Source organism: Eubalaena glacialis, chromosome 10 (genome assembly GCF_028564815.1).
Source record: "Eubalaena glacialis isolate mEubGla1 chromosome 10, mEubGla1.1.hap2.+ XY, whole genome shotgun sequence".
Taxonomy (NCBI): Eukaryota; Metazoa; Chordata; class Mammalia; order Artiodactyla; family Balaenidae; genus Eubalaena; species Eubalaena glacialis.
The window spans coordinates 10,040,808-10,062,730 of NC_083725.1; the positions used below are offsets into that span (position 1 = coordinate 10,040,808).

A 21,923-nucleotide genomic window follows, 5' to 3' on the forward strand; every position below is an offset into this window, starting at 1 on the left:
GGTCCCTTGTCTATAGCACCTACTTACACTAAGAATTCTAACTATTCACTGAGACCATTGTAATTTAAAGGAAGCTTTAAAAAACAGCTTTATTGAGGTATCATTGACAAAAATAAACCATATAAATTTAAAATGTACCTTTGAAAATTTTGATATATGATAATATATACATGGAAACTTAATCCGCCATAAACAAAGTGAACTTATCCATCACCTTCAAAAGTTTCCTTGAACCCCTTTGTAATCCTTTCCTCCCGTCCCTTCCTACCTCCCCCTCCAACTCCATCTCCAGACAACCACGGATCTGCTTCTGTCACTAGAGATTAGTTTTCATTTTCCAGAATTTTATATCAAAGGAATCATATATACTTATTCTTCTTTTGTCTGGCTTCTTTCATCCTACATAATTATTTTGAGATTCATCCATGTTTTTGTGTACACCAATAATTCGACATCTTTGTTCCCAACTAGTATTCTATTATATAAACATACCACCCTTTGTTTATCTATTGACCAATTGATGTTCATTTGGGGTTGTTTCCAGTTTGGGGCTATTATAAGTAAAGCTACTCTGAGTATTTATTTAAAAGTCTTTGAATGGACAAAAACATTTACCCATTTCTCTTGAGTAAACACATAGGAATGGAAGGCCTGTATCATATAATAGATGTAAGTTTAACTGCTTCGGAAGCTGCTAAACTATTTTCTAAAGTGGTGAGGGTTCTAGCTCCTTCACATCTTCATCAACACTTGGTATGGTAAGTCTTTTACATTTCAGCCATTCTTAAAGGTGTGTAGTTATCTCTCATTGTGGTTTTGATTCGATTTCCCTAATGACTAGTGATTTGGCACATTTTTTCATTTGTGTGTTTGTCAGATATATATCTTCTTTGATGTGGTGTCGGTTCAGATCTTTAGCTCATTTTTAAATTGGGTTGTTTGCTTTTTTATTATTGAGTTTTAAGGTACTACTATTGACTGAATTTTGTCTCCCCCCAAATTCATATGTTGAAGCACTAACCCCTACTTGACTGTATTTGAAGATAGGAGTTTTAGAGATTAATTAAGGTTAAATGAGGTCATAAGGTTGGAGTCCTAAGAATTAGTGGCCTTACAAGAAGAGAATGCATGTGCATGCCATTTGAGGACACAGCAAGCAGGTTGCCGTCTGCAAGCCAGAAATAGAGTCCTCACCAGAACTCAACCCTGCTGGCATTCTGATCTCAGATTTCCAGCCTCCAGAACTGTGAGAAAATAAATTTCTGTTGGTTAAGCCACCCAGTCTATGGGATTTTGTTATGGAAGCCCAAGCAGACTAAGACAGATAACATATATCTGATTTACAAGGATATATAGACATAGATATATACATACACACATGTATATAACATATGTATATTTTCTTGGTACAAGCCCTTTATGAGATATATGCATTGCAGATACTTTCTCCCCGTCTGGGGCTTTTCTTTCCATTTTTAAAACTGTTTTTAAAAGAGCAGATGTTTTTAATTTTGATAGAGTTCAATTTATTAATTCTTTCCTTTTTGGATCATGCTTTGTGTGTCAAATATAAGAAATCATCGCCTAACTCAGGGTCACAAAGATTTTCTCCTGTGTTTTCCCTTAGAAGTTTTATAGGTTTATGTTTTACGTTTAGGTCTATGATTCATTTTGAGTTAATATTTGTGTATGCTGCAAAGTATGAATCAAAGTATGGTGGGGTTTTTCTGCATGTGGAAATCCAATTACTACACTGTCTTTATATCGTAGCTTTATAAAAAATCTTGAAGTCATGTAGTGTTACTCTTCCAACTGTGTTCTTTCTTCAAAGTTGTTTTGGCTGCTCTAGTTCTTCTGCATTTCTAAATGAATTTTGGAATCAAATGTCAATTTCTATTTTTTTTCAAAAAAAGTCTGCTGGGACTTTGATTGAGATTTCATTGAATATATACACCACTTGGGGAGAGTTAACATTTTAGCAACAGTGTGTATTCTGACCCTTGAACACAGTATGTCTCTCTATTTACTTAGGTATTTATGTTCTCTCACTGATGTTTTCAGTGTGCAGGTCTTATACAGCTTTTGCCAGATTTATCCTTCTGTATTTCATTTTTTGAATGTTAATTGTAAATGATTTTTTAAATTATTTCAGTTCCCAATTATTCATTACTAGTAAACAGAAATACAATTTTTAAAATATTAATCTTGTATCCTGCAAACTTGCTTAATTCACTTACTAGTTCTAACAGCTTTTTTGGGTAAATTCCAACAGATTTTCTCCTCAGACAATCATGTCATCTGTGAATAAAGACAGTTTTATTTCTTCCTTTCCAACCTAGATGCTTCTTTTTTCTCTGTGCTTCAAGAAACTTTTGATCACACTTAGTATAACTCATAATTGTACAGATGCAACTAAAGCCCAGAGAGGTGATATTTCAAGTCTCCTTGTACGGCATCTAAAAGACAAAAATGAGATTCTAACAAAAGCGACAGAACCTGCCAAAAGTAACACTTCTAGGCTGGTATGTACTGTCATAATAATAGTATGTGACAAGCAATCTCAAAACCTCAGTAGCATACAGCAATACGCATTTATGTAGCTCATGAATCTGTGGGGTTTACCTGATCTAGGTTAAGGGTCTGCTACAGGTTGGCTAGGTCACTCTATCCTGTCTGGGCTCACTCTCATGCATGGTGTTGGCTGGCTGGTGGCTGATCTAGGGCACAGTTGGAATGACTGGGGTGAATAAACTGTTCGACATGTCTCTCACCCTGTATCAAGTTAGCCAGGTATAATCTTCTCATGGTAATGACAGAAGGCGAGAGTAATAAACGGAAATACACAAACCTTTTTTCAAGACTCTGAACGTTTTGCTAACATCCCATTGATCAAAGCCATGGCCAAACCCACAGAGTGGGAGGACCCTATGAAGTTACAAGACAAAGGACATGGGTATAGGGAGGCATGAAGAATAGGAGTCATGAATGCAATCATTAATGGTTAGAACCAAGGGGTTAGTACAGATGATAGCAAGGAAATACCATAAATCTTGGCTCTGAAGCAATTACATTTGCATTTTACCTTCTCTGGTAGAGTGACTACTAACATTTACCATTAATTCTTTCCCAAATTGCTGTGGCGAGATCTGAGGAGTTCATAAGTATAGAGAGTAAAGGGTGGGTTCTGAGTGGACAGTTAGATACTTACAGTTTTCAAGAAATCTTCAAAGGCAGAGGAGACCAGGCAATACTGAGGGATTCATTAAATAAATGGATTCCAGTGTCCAGAATATCATATGTTAATTGGAACATTTTTTGTTGCAAGTGACAGAACTCCAAGTGAAACTGGTTCAAGCAGAAAGGAACGTTATTGCTCCCATAACTGAGAAAATTTAGGAATATATCAAGCTTCAGCTACAGCAGGATCCGAAACCTCAAATAATGACATCGGGACAGTTTCTGTCCCTCTCTGGACTTGGAATCTCTCTGCCTTCACTCTCAGGCAAGCTCTCCCCACAGACGGCTGCCAGCAGCTCTAAGCTTACATCCTCCATTTTAACAATTCTGTGGGAAAAGAGCTTCATTTTCCTAATAATTCCAATAACGCTCTGAAATTAATTTCATTGTTCTAATTTCTATTACCTTCCCAATGCTGAATCTGATCTTAACCCAAGGGAATGGAAAATGCTTATTGGCCAGCCCTGCCTTGGACTTGAACTTTAGAGAACCCTGCACATCACAAACACGCATAACACACCACATATTTATTTATGAACTCTGTGCCACTCAGGAATTGGTTCTCAACATGGGCACAGCACAACCCATAAAGCTAAACTAAACCTAAACTCCTGGGACTCACCGGTTAGGCCCAAGGGAAATATTCTCACATGTCTTGACCTGTGTCCTCAAAACAAAGGAAAAACTGCATCAAGATGTTATGTTTTGTGGGCTATGCTGCCCCTGACATTGGAGATAGATACTATTGTACTTTGGAGTAAGCAGAGGATTACAGTGGCAGAATTATTTAAGGTAAGAGAATAAGCACTTAGGTAATTTTATATTTTTAATATTTTATTAATGTGCCATGTTCTTCCTCCCAGATAGCATGAATGCTATAGATCTTTGCCTAATGAAATATCATTTCCCAGTACTTCTAATTGCCCACGTTCTTATTTCTCTTCATGTTTCATTTTACGGCTCCACAGACACAAATTAGCTTCATAATCACAAGCCGGTGTCTGAGCAATTTTGCAATATTAAATTATTCATACTACTCAAACACTTATCTACACATAGATATAGTTATAAAGGCAGCATGTATGAAGTGTGATACTGAGTCTTCTTTTTTTCTTTTATATTGAAGTATAGCTGATTTACAATGTTGTATTAATTTTTGCTGTACAGCAAAGTGATTCAGTGATACATATATATACATTCTTTTTCATATTTTTTTGCATTATGGTTTATCACAGGATATTGAATATGGTTCCCTGTGCTATACAGTAGGACCTTGTTTGACACTGAGCTGTGTTTCTTTTTTGGCCGCACAGCTTGCGGGATCCTAGTTCCCCACCAGGGATTGAACCCCTGCCCCCTGCAGTAGAAGCACCGAGTCCCAACCACTGGACCGCCGGGGAAGTCCCCGATACTGATTCTTTACATAGGCAATTTGATGGTCATTTGTGAATATTTTTATTTTTTGTAAGAAATGCTAATAAGATGTATACAAATTCCCACCCCCCCCAAATAATATTTCAGCTTTGTTTAAATCATTGCTATTTAAAATTATAATTTGTTTGGTCTTTTAATTTGAAGAGAATGTTGAGTATTTCAGAAGAAAATTTAACATTTTTGAAAAAAATATGAAAATAATTTTATATGTTTATATATTTTATTGCTATTTTCTGGATATACATTCAAGTTTTATATGTTTTTATTACAATCATATTTTCTTTTTAATTCCTTTAGAACAGGGGTTGACAAGCTATACAAACTACTGGCTGACTGCCTGTATTTGTAAAGTTTTATTGGCACACAGCCAGGCCTATTCATTTATTGTTCAGAGCTGCTTTCACATACAATAGCAGGGTACAATTGTTGAGACAGAGACCACATGCAAGACTAAAATGTTTCCTAGCTTGCCCTTTAAGAAAAAGTTTGCTGACCTGGCTTCAGATTACTGTCAACAGAACACAAATTTTATGGAAATATTGATTATTATAACATAATTCATGATTGTGCTAGGATGAAAACAAGACATTTTGTAGAAAAAATATATAATAATTCATAAAATGCATTTTACTATGCATCTGGACATTGACAGTCCATCAACATCACACGTGGACATGTGTAAATGTAACTAAATTTGGCTGCATTTGATATTTTTGCTGACTTTTACTCATAAAAACCATAGTTTTACATATAATTTAAAATTTGGGCATTCTGAAAATATAATAATAGAGCACAGTTTATGTAATAATTTGTTTGCTCAATTTATAACTTTTAAATGTTAGGCATATGATGGCGGGTGGGGGGCACGCTCCACTTTTAACTCTTGTTCCTGGGTCCTACAAATGTTAGAAGAAGGACTAGGGAGAACTTGCTGGGTTGCTTAAAGAAGAACCAAGACGTTGTTACCAACAGAAGGAGATTGGATAGATTGTAAACAAGAGATGTCAATTAGAGTTGACAATTTGCCAATAGGAGTAATTCTATCAAATGCTGCTGTTCTCTGATTCCAGAAGAAAGATTAATGGGGACAGAGATTAAAGGAGGAAGATATCAGACCCGTGGATGAATAAGCAAGATATCTCATGAAGTTCCTTGTCAGTGATGTGTTTGGTCAGAAGCTCAATGGCCACGTCCAGGGTTCTGCAGACGGGATTCGTGCGTTGGAAAGGAGGCTGGATGAGGTTAGTTTAGTCAAAAACAGGTTTATTGGAACCTGTTACATCTCAGGTTCTGCACAAGGTCCCAAGGTTTGGACAATTTTATGATTCGAATAACCAGCTGAAAATGCTGGGAACACACAGACAAGTTCCCACTCTTGCAAGTGTACACAGTTCAGAAACATCTTAGCAGGCAATCCAGCTCTGCTCTTAAGAAAGCTCTGGGTCTATTTATATATCAGAGACGCACAAACTCAGAAGCTATCTCTGTAGGAGGTGGTCTAGGAAGTTACCGGAAGCCAGTCTATGGCCTTGACAGTTCAACTTCAGAAGGAAGGATTAAGCAATCTTTGTAACATAGATCCCCCAGATATAATTTTATTTCATCTAATCAGTCCTGCAAAGGCAAAAGGTGAAATTCTAACAAATTAAATTAAAATGCAATATAGGCCACTCTGAGAAGTAAATTTCAAAACCGATGTTTCTCTGATTTCCTCTTTGAACCTGAAAGTTAAAAGGTCTGTAGAGGGAAAAAGACACATCCTCTTTGATCAAAGTTATCAAATCGATTTATTCTGTTTCTAAAGGAATTAATGGAAAGAGAGGAGACACCAGTGTTTCATCTCACAGTAAAGGGAAAGAACAGGGTTTCTTTTTCATTCCTCACAGAATCTCTGGAGCCAGACTTAGGCAAATGGTAATGACCAGCATAGTCTGTAGGATTAGAATACTTTGCTTCCCTCCTTTCTTGCCATGTTCTCCTTTCTATAGCATCATACCTTTGTCTTCAATCAGTCTCGGTCTAAAGCTGTAGAAAAACATCACTCTCAGAGACCATTATGATACAGTTGATTCCTCCAAGCCAGTCAAAAGGCAGCTGCCATCTAATTAAAGATGTTTAAAACTGGAAGGGACCTTCGCTATCATCTTGAAAACGTCTTCAGTGCCTCAGCAAGTTAAATAAATGGCTCCCAATTCCACAAACTTTTGGTAACGAAAAAAAAGTCTATAACCCAGATACCTCAACTTTCATTTAAATGTTCTTTCAACTGCACCACTCAGTATGATGGTAATAACGGAGGACTGGAGAAGCTTTCTAGGTAATCCATATATAAAATCCACTCTGGACTCCATTGTCTCTCTTTTTTTTTTTTTAAATATATTTATTTTATTTATTTATTTTTTGGCTGCGGTGGGTCTTCATTGCCGCGCGCAGGATTTTCTCTAGTGGAGGCAAGCGGGGGCTACTCTTCGTTGTAGTGTGCTGGTTTCTCATTGCAGTGGCTTCTCTTGTTGCGGAGCATGGGCTCAGTAGTTGTGGCTCGAGGGCTCTAGAGTGCAGGCTCAGTAGTTGTGGCGCACAGGCTTAGTTGCTCCGCGGCATGTGGAATGTTCCCGGACCAGGGCTCAAACGTTGGCAGGCGTATTATTAACCAGTGCACCACCAGGGAAGTCCCTCCATTGTCTCTTGAACTTTGGCTTGTTGCCCAAATCATCCGTGAGTTCTTTGGCAAAACACTTGGTTTTGTGTTCTGACTCTGACACTTCTTGGTTGTTGATCATGGGCTGATCCCTTATCCTTTCAAACCTCAGTTTAATCATTTGTAAATTAGGGATAATCACAAAAGCACCTTGTAGGATCATTTTAAGGATTTTATGAGAGAACGTATATAAAGCACTTCACAAATTGAAAAGAAGTACGTATACGTCCGGTGTTATTGCCATTGCTGCTTGGCACATGCTTCTCCAAGATATTTCCTGGATCAATTTTCCACAGTCCATAATCTCTGCTCGTTCCTCTCATTCAGTCAATATTTATTGCGTATCTATTGTGTATCAAGCTCCATTCTACATGATGAGCTTAAAAAAGGAATAAGATAAAATGCAGCCCATCAGGAATTCCACAAACTAGTAGCAGGTGTATAAAGAATTACAATATAGAATGAGTATATGGGTACAAAGTGCTATGGAAGCACAAAGGGTGAACTTACTGATGCTGGGGTCCTTAGGAAGGCTGGATAGTGGAAGTAACATTTGGATAGTTTTGAATCAAAAGTAGAAGTTCTCTAGACAGGGCATTCCAGGCAATTGTGATGGATTTTCAGGTTTACACAAAAGGCAAGTACTCTAGAAGTGGCTGATACATAAGGTATAACAACAACAACAGTAACTACAACTATCTTTTAGAATGACTTCTAAGCTCCAAGCTTTTTAGCAACATGTATAAACTGCACTACTCCCTTCAAGGGAGGTAGCATTACCTAATGATTACAAGTCAGGCAACTCAGGCTCAGAGAGGTTAAGCAACTTGCCTAAGATCACATAGCTGGTAAAGACAGAAGTCAGATACTGAACTTCAATCCTTCTGACTCTCAAATTTGTGCTTTTACTTAATTATCACCCTGCTTCTCGTGAACTGGGGGACATTAGGAGAGGACTGGAAATATAGGCAAGGGACAGAGTTTGCAGACCTTGGAATACCAAAGCCAAGGAGCTTGGATTTTATTCCACGGATAGTGGGAGTCACTGAGGGATTTTTGAGCAGCTGTTTTAGAAAAACCAGTCTGGGGGCAGAGTGTATATTAGATGGAACAAGGAAGAGACTAGAAACAGGAAGATCAGTTAAGAAATTGTTAACAAAAATCCAAGCAAGAGAAAATAAAGACCTCTTAAACTAGGTGTTTATTTGCTCACTCACATGTGTGTGGGCACAGATTATTATTTTAGTAAATAAGGATGTTTGTTATCTCACATAACAGAAAGGCCAGAGGTAGGGCAGGCCACAGGACAGGTTGATCAGTGGTCCATCAAAAGCCTTGGTCTCTTTCCATCTCTCTAGTTATTCAAATCTAGTTATTCAAATATGGGTTCCCCTTGTAGACCAAGATTGCTAGCGGTGGCAGTTAGAGAGCTACATGCCCCCTGGTGCACACCCTACCAGACAGAGGAATCTCTCCTCACAGACAGGAATCCAGTCTTTCCTTCAGTCTGATTGGGTCAACTTGGGTTACATGAACGAATAACTCCTGCCAGTGGAACTGCGTTAATTGGTCTGGATGAATCAGGACGCTCCTCTGGACCTGGATAGGGTAAATCTCACCGTGAGTTGTGTGGTAGAGGTCGGTACTTGAACCAAATAACAGCTTTGTTAGGAAAGGGGGAGTGGAGAGCGAATGCCAAATGGGCAAGTAATGGCATCCACTACTGTCACCAATCTTTGGGCGCGGACGCTTGAAGGGAATGAGTTTCCGTATATCTCTTTCCTAAAACTGATCTGCCTGTGGATGTTTCCATGGTCAAGGCCTCAAGCTAGCTCCTTTCCAACTCCCCTTTCATAATCACCCTTCTCCTACTTTACAAAAGAAAGGCATACCTCTCACCTATTCCAAATATTACCATGGTGCGTTGACTCAGAAAAAAATTTTCTTGGGTGCCAAAAAAAAGGAATATTTAAAATATTGCAGTTGGTATTGAGAAAGTGAATGGTTACAACGACTGGGTAACAAATACTTTTGCAAGTCAGGTGGTTTCTAATTTTTTGAAATTTGAAGGAAGACATAACTTAGTTGCCGTCTGATAGATCACTAAATATACTTTTTTTTTATGATAGGTCATAATGCTATTTTTGATATAGGACTATAAAAAGTAAAATAGGAATAGAATTAGTGCTGAACCATGTTTTATTCTAATAATACGTTATATTCAACCACAGACACATGAACTGATTGGGAAAAACAATAAAAGTCCCATCTATCTTGTTAAGCGATGTATTTCCAATAAAATGTACTTTTATGTTTAGTAATCAAAAAAATCAACATATTTATGTTTCTGTTGATTGTATATTAGTAACAATTCTCATATTAATTCTTTTCTAACACACAGATATTTTTGGCATCAAAATAAACTTTTTTTCAACTTCAATTTATATTTTTGTTTTGGAGAAGTAAGAAGAGTGATCAATAAATGATTTCCAAGCATTAAACTGGGGAAAGTTAAATGGAAATAATAAGTTCAAGGAGAAAATATGTAAAACTTTTAACAATGAAAAAAGAGTTTGTTCATGTATTTTTGAATGAGTGATTCTGAGTATCAAGTCGGTAATTGGTCCCATTGGATACATTTTTTTAATGCTTTAATAATTTTATCGTTAAATGCTAATACTTATACTATGTTAAAAACTATCTCTTGAAATACATCAACTTATAACAAAAAATTTTAGATGTCAAATTAAAACACGTGAAGGGGGTATATAGTTTTTCCAAATTATTTTAGGAGACATGAATCAGAAGTGTTGATCACCATTAGCTTAAAGGAGAAAACCAAGCTGGGTCAAATCACACCAGACTTGCTGTAGCACTGGGCAGACTACTCATATAGTTCCATTTTTGTGCTTATTTTGAGGTTCTTATAAAACATCTAAGCCAAAATGATTCCAATTTTAGGCAATTGGAATTCAGCAGAGGAGACTGGACTAGAGATATATTGTTTGGGGGGTCATACAAATACAGAGACTGTCAAATCAAAGACATATTGGCCATCATCAAGAGAGAGTATGACAATGGGGAAAAGCAGCAGAATCATATTTTGGGAAATAACAATGGCAAAGGAAATGGAAGAGGGATCAGAGAAGCAGGAAGAGAGTTAAGGAGAACAAAAAACCAACAGGAAAGTTTCAGGAAGGAAGTTGTGAGCAATAGTGCTAAAAGAGGTCAACTAAGATAAAAACTATAAAGTATCCATTGGATCTGGCAATTAGGCAGTTAGGAAATCACCTTAGTGAGGTCAATTTCGGTGGAGTAGTAGGACAGAAGCCTGATGACACTGGCTGGAGGGCAGGGGCAAGCAAGATAAAGATGAATTTGAGGTTCTGAGTATGAGTAAAAGAAACCAGAAAGTCAGAAAAGGAGCCAAGCGATTGTTCTCCTGGGTGGGAGGTAAAGACAAGAGTGCAGCTTCCCGACAGTTGAACTTATGAAACATGACTAATTTGGTTTTAGAAATTAGGGGGTTGAGAAAATCCAGGTTGAAAGGAGCAATGAGAATTGAAGGTCTAAAATAAGAAAACGTTAGTGCTCTGTGTGTGAACAAAGGCATTCATTGTCTTTGGCAACTACTGTATATGAAGTATGCATTAGGGTGTGAAGGAACAAGAGAGAAATAAGACGTTCTTTGCTTCAGTGTTGGCTGATGATGTACATAGTGAATGAGATCTGAGCTGGATAAAGAACAGAGGATCGTGGTAGAAACTTGGAGTTCAGTCCTGGCAAGGTACTAGAGAAGGGGAGTGATCAGAGAAGTAGAAAAATCAGAAGATTGAAGCCACTCAAAAGCGAAACAAACACGAAGTTTCAAGAAGGTGGTGGAAAAAGTGGGGGGTATTGGGCACGTGCTGCTCACTCAGAGAGGTTTCTTGATGACTTTTCTGTCCCAAAGACTCCTTTGGCTACATTTGTGTTACGGTTGGTGTGTGAATGGCAGTTTGGAGATATTGCCCATTTGGTCAATTAGGCACCCAAGAATTTAATATCTTTGAAAATGATAAATGCTTTGCAAGTCATAATCATGTTACAGTTATGGACTCAGTAATAGTGTGAATTTTCCCCTAATAATAGTATCTGTGTCACCACTTAAGGCAAAGAGGATACTTTCCAGCTCAGACAACACTTTCTAATCATGGTTTAAGCAAGTCTCCTTTCTGTATGTGCACCTTTTTAAATGGTCCAATTCAGCTTTTATCTTTCCCCTGAAGAGCTAATCAAATATGTGCTAAAACCACTTAGAACCACATTATAAATTTCCTTTCTTCCTTACTTCTCTCTCCTTGGCTATAAAAATTTGGTACCTGTCCAAAACCAAAACATAAAGAACCAAACACACTTCACCAGCAAGAAGAAGGGCTCTGTTTTCATTTTGTTTCATTTCATAAAAACATTAGCCCTACACTCAGAGCATCTACCATGTAGGGTGAGCCTGGAACTCCCCAGAACACGGGCTTGTTTTTATGAAAAAGGAAGGCTCAGAAGTTGATGTGGTCCTTCCTGCTACAGATACTTGAGGACTTGAACTTGAGTCGAGAAGCACAGACTCTCATGCTTGAAGGACTTCAAATTTTAGCTAGTCAACTACCTGTCCAATATTTGTATCCCTTCCACAACATTTCTGCAAAGTGATGGGGAATTCACTCGCTCCTGAGGACACCTCTGACTTAGTAGGTTCTGTTACCGAGTAAGGGCTCGCTGTCTGACACACATTTAAGCCAATACTATGGCACGGGCTTTTGAGAAAAGAAGGAGTTTTATTGCGAGGTCGACCAGCAAAGAGACAGAAGGCAAGGCTCTCAAATTTGTCTCCTTGATCCAGGGTTCTGGGCGAAAATTAAGGGATAAGGGGTATTTCAAACTTGGAAGCTGATTGGCTAGTCTTGAATTAGTCCATATAAGCTACTCCTGCTGCTGGAAGCCAGATTTTCCTTATTGAAGGACTTCTTGCTTCATAAAGGGCTCTGGTGGCAACATTTCTATTCTTTGAGTTTGGTAAACTGAAGATTCTTGATTCTGGGGTCTTGCTGGAGACACGGGTTCCCATCTTGCACATGCACAGTGCTATCTCTGTAAAATAACTACAGGTTTGATTAGTCAACCTATTTAAGGAGGCAAAATCAGTTTAAGCTGGCCAGTTTTATGTGCTGTTTCATTTCCTTACAAGGAGCCAAAAGTGTCTCCCTATATTGTTATTGGTCCTAGTTGTACCAATTCAGGCCGTTCAGGGTAAACGTAGTCCCTCCAAACCGTTCAAATATTTGAAGGTAGTTTTGTTCTTGAAGCCCTTAAGTCTTCTCTTTTCCTTCAACTTCTACACCTGAGCTTGCCTTTAAGCTCTCCACTGCCTTAGCTGCTCTCTCTCAATGCACTCAGTTTTTTGTCCTCCTAAAGTATCACCCCAGTACAGAATGCGATCCCGACTCCTGGGCCGTCCTGAGAAGGGCAAGGAGGAGGGGTGTGGTCATCTCTCACATTCGAAATTCAACAACTCTGGACCACCCAGAGAGCATCCTTCCATACACGCTATGTTTGTGCTCTCCATGTCATTCCTGGCTCACATGCCTTCAGTATCTTCCTTTTTGTTACTGACTCACATCTAAGTTTCCCTGCTTGATTTCAAAGGCTTTTTCTCATCTTTGTCTACTGGATTCATTCAACTTTATTTTGTATTCCATGCTAACAGACACCCATCACTGGGTCCATCTGGTTTTATCAATGTATCTCAAACATATCACGCACATTCATCTCCAACTCTGTGCATGCCCTCCTGTTGTCCCCTGTCTGAATTGCTCTTCTTCTTGCCCATCTAAATTCCCTCTATCTTTTTTTTGGGCTGCGTTGGGTTTTCGATGCTGTGTGCGGGCTTTCTCTAGTTGCAGCGAGCAGGGGCTACTCTTCGTTTTGGTGCGCGGGCTTCTCATTGCGGTGGCTTCTCGTTGCGGAGCACGGGCTCTAGGCACACGGGCTTCAGGAGTTGTGGCACATAGACTGAGTAGTTGTGGCTCATGGGCTTCAGTAGTTGTGTCTCGCAGGCTCTAGAGCGCAGGCTCAGTATTTGTGGCACACGGGCCCAGTTGCTCCGCGGCATGTGGGATCTTCCCAGACCAGGGCTCGAACCTGTGTCCCCTGCATTGGCAGGCGGATTCTTAACCACTGTGCCACCAGGGAAGTCCCCAAATTCCCTCTATCTTGTAAGACCCAACTCAACTACTACCTCTCCTATGGAGCCCTCCTATGTTATTCCAACCTGTAATTATCTCCCACTTTCCTGAATGTTTTCATCCATCAGAAGCTGATAGAGCAGGATCCACCCACTATCCAACAGTACAAAGCATCTCAGTCATTCGTCTTGTATTATTTACTATAAACTGTATGTATACATATTACACTCCCAGGAAAACATAAACCACCTTTTAAAATTCATTTTGTTTTGTTCACTGGATGTTATGGACTGAATGTTTCTGTCCCCCCAAATTCATATGTTGAAATCCTAACCCCTAATATGATGGTATTAGGGGCAACTAAGTCATGAGGGTTTAGTGCCCTTATAAAAGAGACCCCAGAGAGCTCTCTAGCCCTCTTTCTACCATGTGAGGATGCAGTGAGAAGAAGGCAGTCTGCAACTCGGTCCTCTCAAGAACCGAACTGTGCTGGCATGCTGATCTCGGACTTCCACACTCCAGAACAATGAGAAATAAACGTTTGTTGTTTAAGCCACCCAGTCTATGGTACTTTGTTATAGCAGCCCAAGCTGACTAAAACACTGAAGTATTGCCGGCACCTGGAGAATGTACCAGGCACTCAAAAAATATTTGTCAGATGAATAAATGAAAACTTGAAAAGTGCTTAAGAAATGTTTGTTGATCGGTTAATTGACCTGGATTGGACAGATGATTAACCAGAGCAGAGATTAAATAGCAGAGAAGGACAGGATATCATTCTTAAAAATCAAACAGTCCTCCAGATCCTTGGGTCTGATCCAGTTTTGCGGAAGGAGAAGGAAGAGGTGGGCTGTCAGCAAAGTCTCCAAGTCTCAGGGGAGTAAGATTATGTAGGGAGCTCTGACTCATCTCGGGAAATCATCAGCAACACTTCAACGCTCCCTAAAAACAGCAGCCCCCAGATGAAGCTTTGAGGCAGTTTTGGATCCTCTCTTGTCTTTCCCCCTTTGACATGAGGGAGCGCAGGTTGCAGCATGACTGCTCAGCCTTCCAGGTGCTGTGGTTATTTAGTATTCCGGATATGGCGGGGGCATCCTGCTGTATCAGTCACCCACATATTCCCATTCCTTCTGAGCCCAGGAAACTAGTAGAGGCAGGAAAAATGGAGGCAGAAAACATAGGATTCAAAGAGTGACAAACTCTGATGTCTTAATTGAATCTATTCTCTCCACCCACCTCTCCCCTCCCCAGTCTTACTCCTCCTATTTAGTTACGGCTCCACCATATCTTCTCAGCCCCAAATGCTACCTTCCATTCCTTCCTCATTCTCATTTTCAATATCCCGGTGGCCAAAAAATGCTGTCAATTCTACTCTGAAATGTCTCTCAAATCTGACCTCCCCTTTGCAGGCTTGCAGCTTCTACCCTTTAGCAAGTTCTTATCCTCTCTCACCCAAATTATTGCAATTGCTTCCTGTTGTTCTGCCTGCCTCAAATCTCTCCCCCTTCTCCAGAGCATCCTTCACGTTGCCACCAGTAAAATCACACAGGATCTGAGCATGTCATTCTGTGTTTGAAATAGTCAATGGTTCCTTACTGCCTACAGAATAAAATCTAAAACTCTTGATCTAGCAAAGTCTTCCTTATCAAATCATAACTCACCTTTTCTCTGCCCGTCCTCACAGCATTTCTATTCTGCCCCATTCCTGAACTTTCTCCACCTTAAGCTTTCTACAGCCAAAATTTTAGTTATCTTTCAAAAACTAATTCAGGCTTTACCTTCCCTGCAAATCCTCCATTTTAATGAGTGAAAACCTAGGAGCATTCAGAAATCACTCTATATGGAGCAGTAGGCAAAATTCAAAAGCATCTTGGAGGCAAAAGATGGATTTGAGGAGTAAAGGATAGTTCAATCACTGTGTGATCATGGTCAAGTGTCAAAAGCCAGACCTGGGGATGTCGAGAAAGTCCAAAGGATAAACCAAGTTCATTGCTAGTTGGGAGATCTAAGAGATAGGACCTAGCATTTGTTGAAGGCCAACAAGATGTATGTTCTACATTAAGCACATGTGCGTATATTATCTTGATTAATCCTTCCAACAACCCTGTGAGCTAAGTGTTATTGTCACTATTTTATTAGATGAGGAAATTCAGGCTCAGAGAGCTCTCATAGGTTCAATGTCACATAATGAGCGATTAGCATAACTAGAATAGTAACTTATATCTGTTCGACTCTCAACTTAGTGCTCTCCCCACCTACCATGCACCCACAGTAAAGTGGAGCAAATCGCAGAGTCAGAATACCAGGCAGGTACAGGGTCGGAAACCAGCAAAGGACAACAGGATCACAGGTTGACTTCTCAACATGGCATGAGAGTAGGGCTTGCTCCCAGCAGACAGCATCATGCTGAGTTCCTTTTAAGGGGCTGTCTTAAGGACAATTTTTGGAACTTGATATCTTCCCTAATTCCCACATCTCCTTCTCCCACCCACCCTCCACCCAAATTAGCGTCATGCCTTTCTCTGAGCTCCCATATTCCTGGTTTTGACACATAATATGCCTTACGTATAAGACATAATAATCATAGACACCCCAAAACTTAGTGTCTTAAAACAAGAGCAACCATTTTTTTTGGCTCATGACTGTAATTTATGCAGGTCAGCAGAGACAACTTGTCTCTGCTACCATAGTGTTGCCTGGGCAACTTGACTGGGACTAGAGGATCTACAACAGTTTTGCTCACGTCTCACGGCCGAGCCGGGGCAACTGGAATGGAATGGCTTGGGGCTGGCAGGGTCTGTCTCAAGCAGAGTGACTGGACTTCTTTACATGGAGGCTGGCTTTAAAGAGAAAAAAAAACAAAAACCAGAAGCTCCAAGACCTCTTAAGTCTTACACCCAGAAAGTCATACAATGTCACTTCTGCCAGAATCTATTGGTCAAAGCAAGTGATGAAACCAGCCCAGAATTCAGGGGAGGGGGAAAAAATCCATCTCCCGATGGGAGGGGTATCAAAGTCACATTCCAAAGAACAGGAAGGACTGGAGGATTTTTCTGGTCATCGTTGGGGATAATTTACCACAGCGATTTTTATGTCCATCTGTTTTCTCCAATAGATTATATTCCTAAGGTCAACTCCTTGTTTGTATCAATTTTATGTTTCTCACAGTGCCTAGCATAGTAATAGCTAGTGCATAGAAAATACACTAACTGGAAATGAAATTTCCATTCCCCCAATAAGAATTTTACTTTAGTTTTGTCCCTTGCATTCTAAAAATTATAGGTCATAAAATGCCAGAGCTGGTAGGAAATTAAGTCATCTAGTCCCATACCCCTCATCAATAAATGTGGAGAAATTGGGGCCAGATGGGTGAAGCAACTTGACCAAGGACTCATAGCTGGAGTTGGACCCTAACACTCCCTCACCTCACAGTTATGCCATGTTTCCTACCACATGTGCACTGAGACAAAATTCCAATATGAAGAAAGGGTGACGGAGAGGGAGTAAAGCAGAGGGGTCGTGGAGTCAAATTCTCAGAACGAACCTTGAATCAGAGGACACCAGTCAGCAGAGAGTGGGCAGGCTTGACCTCTCAGGCTGAATATGTTTTGTTTGGTTCACATAGCGTTGTTTTAAAAAAATTTGAAGAAGTTGCCAACATCAAAAAAAAAAAGTTCATATCAAAATCCAGATTATCAGCTTCTCTTGAAAACAGCTGGGCCACGTAGCCACACTGGACTTGCCTTCAAGCCTGACAACCATCAGCTGGAGCCATGCGCTGTGATTTCCAGAGTCCTTGGTTTGGGGGAAGCTCAGCCTTCTTCCCTCATTTGTGTTAGCTGCTTGCCCAACATGTAGGCATGTGAGTGTGTGACTCCTGCCTTAAATGAAGGCATTGGAAAATTACACAGACATCTTTTTGTGTGGCAACTATCTGCCTGCATGTTCCATCTCCCTACAAAGTATAAGCTCCCTAAGAGCTTAGAAAACTTGGAAAGAAGTAATATTTGTTTAGCATTTTATATCTCCCAAATAGCATTTCTGTACATGATCACATAGAATACTCAGTAACTTAATGATGTAGGTCTTATTGTAACTGAAAGTGGGGTCCGGCTGCTTGCTGCTCAAGAGCCATTCAAGAGGCAAGGTTGGTGGAAAGGAAAGTTTGCTTTATTTCAGAGGCCGGCAACCGGCGGGGGGGCAGACGCCTGTCCAAGGTCGACCCCCCCCGCCCCCCATTGACAATCAGGGGGCAAGAGCTTTTATAGATGGAGGGAGGGGGCTACATCAGAAACAGCACAGTCAGCTCCGACAGTCATCTTGAAATTGGTCATCGGTGGTCTGACCAGTGTCATCTTGATTGTTTTAAGTACAATTAATCTTCAGTTCCAGGGTCGGTTTTTTCCCATTTCTCTGAGGCCAATTCTCAGAATTGTGGCTGCTTAAGTCATGGCTACAGCCTGGTCATCATGTAGTAACTTCTTCTACCTGATGGGGGTTTCAGTATCTATAAGACAGCTCACAGGATGTGGCTCAGAATCTTATCTACAGCCCTTGAGGAGGAACTAAATGTCCTTGACTTTGCTTAATGACTAAAGTATTATTATTTGGTCTCCTTTGACTGTTTTCCTTTGTTTCTGCATTTTCTCACTTCTCCGATTAAACTTATTCTTTGGCTAAAGTTTTTCTGCAGACAAAAGGCAGCCTGAGGACATGGTGGGGATGGACCATAGAGTCCTGCTCCATTTCATTATTAATCTAATAATGAATCTAATTTACTTAAAAAATTTTTTTTTCCTATCAGAGAAGAAAACAGAATCAGAAAGGCTATGATTTGCCAAAGATCAGCCAGCCATTGAATGTGGAGCTGGGTGGGGAGGGCTCCCGCTGTTTGGGGCTGCCCAGTATCTGTTTTCCTTTCTTCTGGATGTAACAACTTAATTTTCCTTTGGGGAACTATTCCTTTTCCTCACAGCCCTTGAGTTTGGGTGAGGCTGACCCCATGGGAGTGCAACTAAGTCCTGTCCAATAAGAGTTCCGATTATCCCTAACCTCAGTGATTGGTTTAGATGTGAACATGTGACCCAAGCTGGGCCAATCAGAGCTAATCAGTACCAGTCCTAGGACTTTTGCTGGAACTCTTTTTTCTTGCATTACGTTGATTGCTCCCAGTTAAGACCAGCCTCCCCTTTCTTCAGACTTCTGTGGGCAAGTGACATGGGAGTCCTAGGAGCTCCCCAGCTCTGCAAAACACCACCCCACCCCTGCCCTCCAGAACACCACTGACAGGCGTAAAATGGGCTCTGAACTCTGCCTGCTCCTAGAAGAATCCTCCTGCTTCTCGTCTCCCTCCCTTTCAATCCTCACTGACCCACCACCACTCTCTGCCTTGAGACCACCAACACTTATCTCAACATACTCATTATCTGCTTATATCAGTCTCCCCAAAAGTGCAGGACACCCAGGTCATCCCGTATTCCCAGGATGCTAATCCTCATACTGCTTTATGAGCAATGAGGCGCACACACCACCCCCACCACCACCCGCAGTCCCTCTCCCTGTGTTTTTAGTTTCCATACAATTTGCATTCTGAACATCCACAGTAACTTATTTTTTTCCTTCCCCAGCTTTATAAAGATGTGATGGACTCATAACAATGTGTAAGTTTAAAGTGCACACAGTGTTTATTTGATACACACATATTGCAAAATGATTACCACCATAGCTTAGCTAACACCTGCATCACATCCCATAATTACCATTTCTTTTTTGTGGTGAGACTAATATTTACTCTCAGAGAAGTTACTTGTTTCTTTTATGTCTGTTTCTCCCCACTAGAATGCAAGCCTTATGAAGAAAGGGACCATTCCTGTCTGATACACTGCCATGTATTCCCAGTACTTAGAACAGTGTGTAGGCTAAGGGGGGTTCGGTAATATTGAATTAATGAATAAATATGCCCAGCCTGTTTTGATGGGGATAAGCCCACTTGAGAAAGAAAGCAATAGAGAAGAAAGCAGATGCATGAGGAGGGAAGAAAAATATTCCTGCATTTTAAAAACCTTGTCTTAGCTTGGGCTGCTATAACAAAACACTATAGACTGGGTGGCTTAAACCACAGAAATCTCTTTTCTCACAGTTCTTGAGGCTGAAAGTCCAAGATCAGGTACCAGCATGGTTGAGCTCTGGTAAGGCTCTCCTCCTGGCTTGCAGATGGCCTCCTTCTCACTGTGTCCTCACAGGGCCTCTCCTCGATGTGTAAGTGTGTGTGTGTGTGTGTGTGTGTGTGTGTGTGTGTGGAGTGCTCCCTCTTCCTCTTCTTAGAAAGCCGCCAATCCTATCAGATTAGGTCTCCACCCTTACGAGCTCATTTAACCCTAAGTACCTCCTAACAGTCCCATTTCCAAATACAGTCACATTGGGTATTAGGGCTTCACTGTATGAATTTTGGGGAGGACACAATTCAGTCCATAGCACCCTGACCCCAGATGTGCCTTAAACTTTTCCGTGACGTGAAGCAATAATTTCTTCTGTTTATTTTCTGCCTTAAACCGGATTGAGTTTGGTTTCTTAAAAACCAAATTTAAAAGAAGCCTAACCACTCCCCAACAAAAAAAACAAACAACCCAATTTAAAAAATGGGTTAAGGGTGGTCCAGTGGGTAAGACTCTGCACTCCCAATGCAGGGGGCCCGGGTTCGATCCCTGGTCAGGGAACTAGATCCTGCATGCATGCTGCAACTGAGTCCGCAAACCGCAACTAAGAAGTCCACATGCTGCAACTAAAAGATCCCACATGCTGCAACTAAGACCCAGCACAGCCTAAAATAAATAAATAAATAAATAATTTAAAAAATGTTTTTAAAAAATGGGCTAAGGATGGAAGAGACAGTTCTCCAAAGAAGATATACAAATGGCCAATAAGCACACAGCATGACTAGTCATGGAGAAATGCAAATCAAAACCACAGTGAGATACTACTTCATTTCTATTAGGATGGCTAATATCCACACCAAAAAATGTTTTCATTGTAGTAACATTGTAACATTGTTGACCAGGTTGTATAGAAATGGGAACACTTGTGCATTGCTGGTGGGAATATAAAATAGTGCAGCTGCTGTGAAAACGGTATGATAATTCCTCAAAAAATTAAACACAGAATTGCCATATAATCCAGCCGTTCCACTTGCAGGTGTACAGCCAAAAGAAATGAAAGCAGGACCCCAAATGGATATTTGTACACCAATGTGCATATCAGCATTATTCGCAATAGCCAAAAGGTGAAAATAATGCATGTGTCTATTAACAGATGAATGGATAGGGACTTCCCTGGCGGCCCAGTGATTAGGACTCAGCGCTTTCACTGCGGTGGCCCCGGGTTCAATCCCTGGTTGGGAAACTAAAATTCTGCAAGCTGCGCGGCTCGGCCAAAATAACCCCAAACAAATGAATAAATAAACAAAATGTTATATATACATATGATGAAACATTTTTCAGCCTTAAAAAAGAAGGAGCTCCCTCTGTCCGTCCCCGGGCCTGGGAGAGCGCATCTCCTCCGCGGCCTTCGTCCCGCGGCCACGTACCGGTGCCTGGGCGAAGCGCTGCTGCTGTCCCGCGTCGGGCCCGCAGCCCTAGGCTCGGCGGCGGCCCACTCGGCCGCACTGCTGGGCCGGGCCCGCGGGCAGCCCGCCGCCGCCGCCCGGCCGGCGACACTACAGCAAGGGGGCGGCCGACCGCGAGGACGACCCCAGCTTCTTCAAGACGGTGGACGGCTTCTTCGACCGCGGCGCCAGCATCGTGGAGGACAAGCTGGTGGAGGACCTCAAGACCCGGGAGAGCGAGGAGCAGAAGCGGAACCGGGTGCGTGGCGTCCTGCGGCTCATCAAGCCCTGCAACCACGTGCTGCGCCTGTCCTTCCCCGTCCAGCGCGACGGCGGCTCCTGGGAGGTCATCGAGGGCTACCGGGCCCAGCACAGCCTGCACCGCACGCCCTGCAAGGGAGGTATCCGTTACAGCACTGATGTGAGTGTAGATGAAGTAAAAGCTCTGGCTTCTCTGATGGCATGTAAGTGTGCAGTGGTCGATGTGCCATTTGGGGGTGCCAAAGCTGGTGTCAAGATCAATCCCAAGAACTATACCGATAATGAATTGGAAAACGTCACAAGGAGGTTCACCATGGAGCTGGCAAAGAAGGGCTTTATTGGTCCTGGCATTGATGTACCTGCCCCAGACATGAGCACGGGCGAGCGGGAGATGTCCTGGATTGCTGACACCTATGCTAGCACCATAGGGCCCTATGATATTAATGCCCATGCCTGTGTTACCGGTAAGCCC

At 41.2% G+C, this 21,923-nt stretch overlaps 1 protein-coding gene across 1 annotated transcript in view; it reads left to right on the forward strand.

Moving 5' to 3' along the window:
- The window catches only part of LOC133099782 (glutamate dehydrogenase 1, mitochondrial-like), a 35,858-nt gene that overhangs the window by 12,966 nt on the left and 969 nt on the right, over positions 1 to 21,923 (forward strand). Inside the window, 2 exon segments of the mRNA XM_061203664.1 lie at positions 21,087 to 21,288; positions 21,290 to 21,921. Coding sequence (XP_061059647.1) covers positions 21,087 to 21,288; positions 21,290 to 21,921 — 834 coding nt within the window.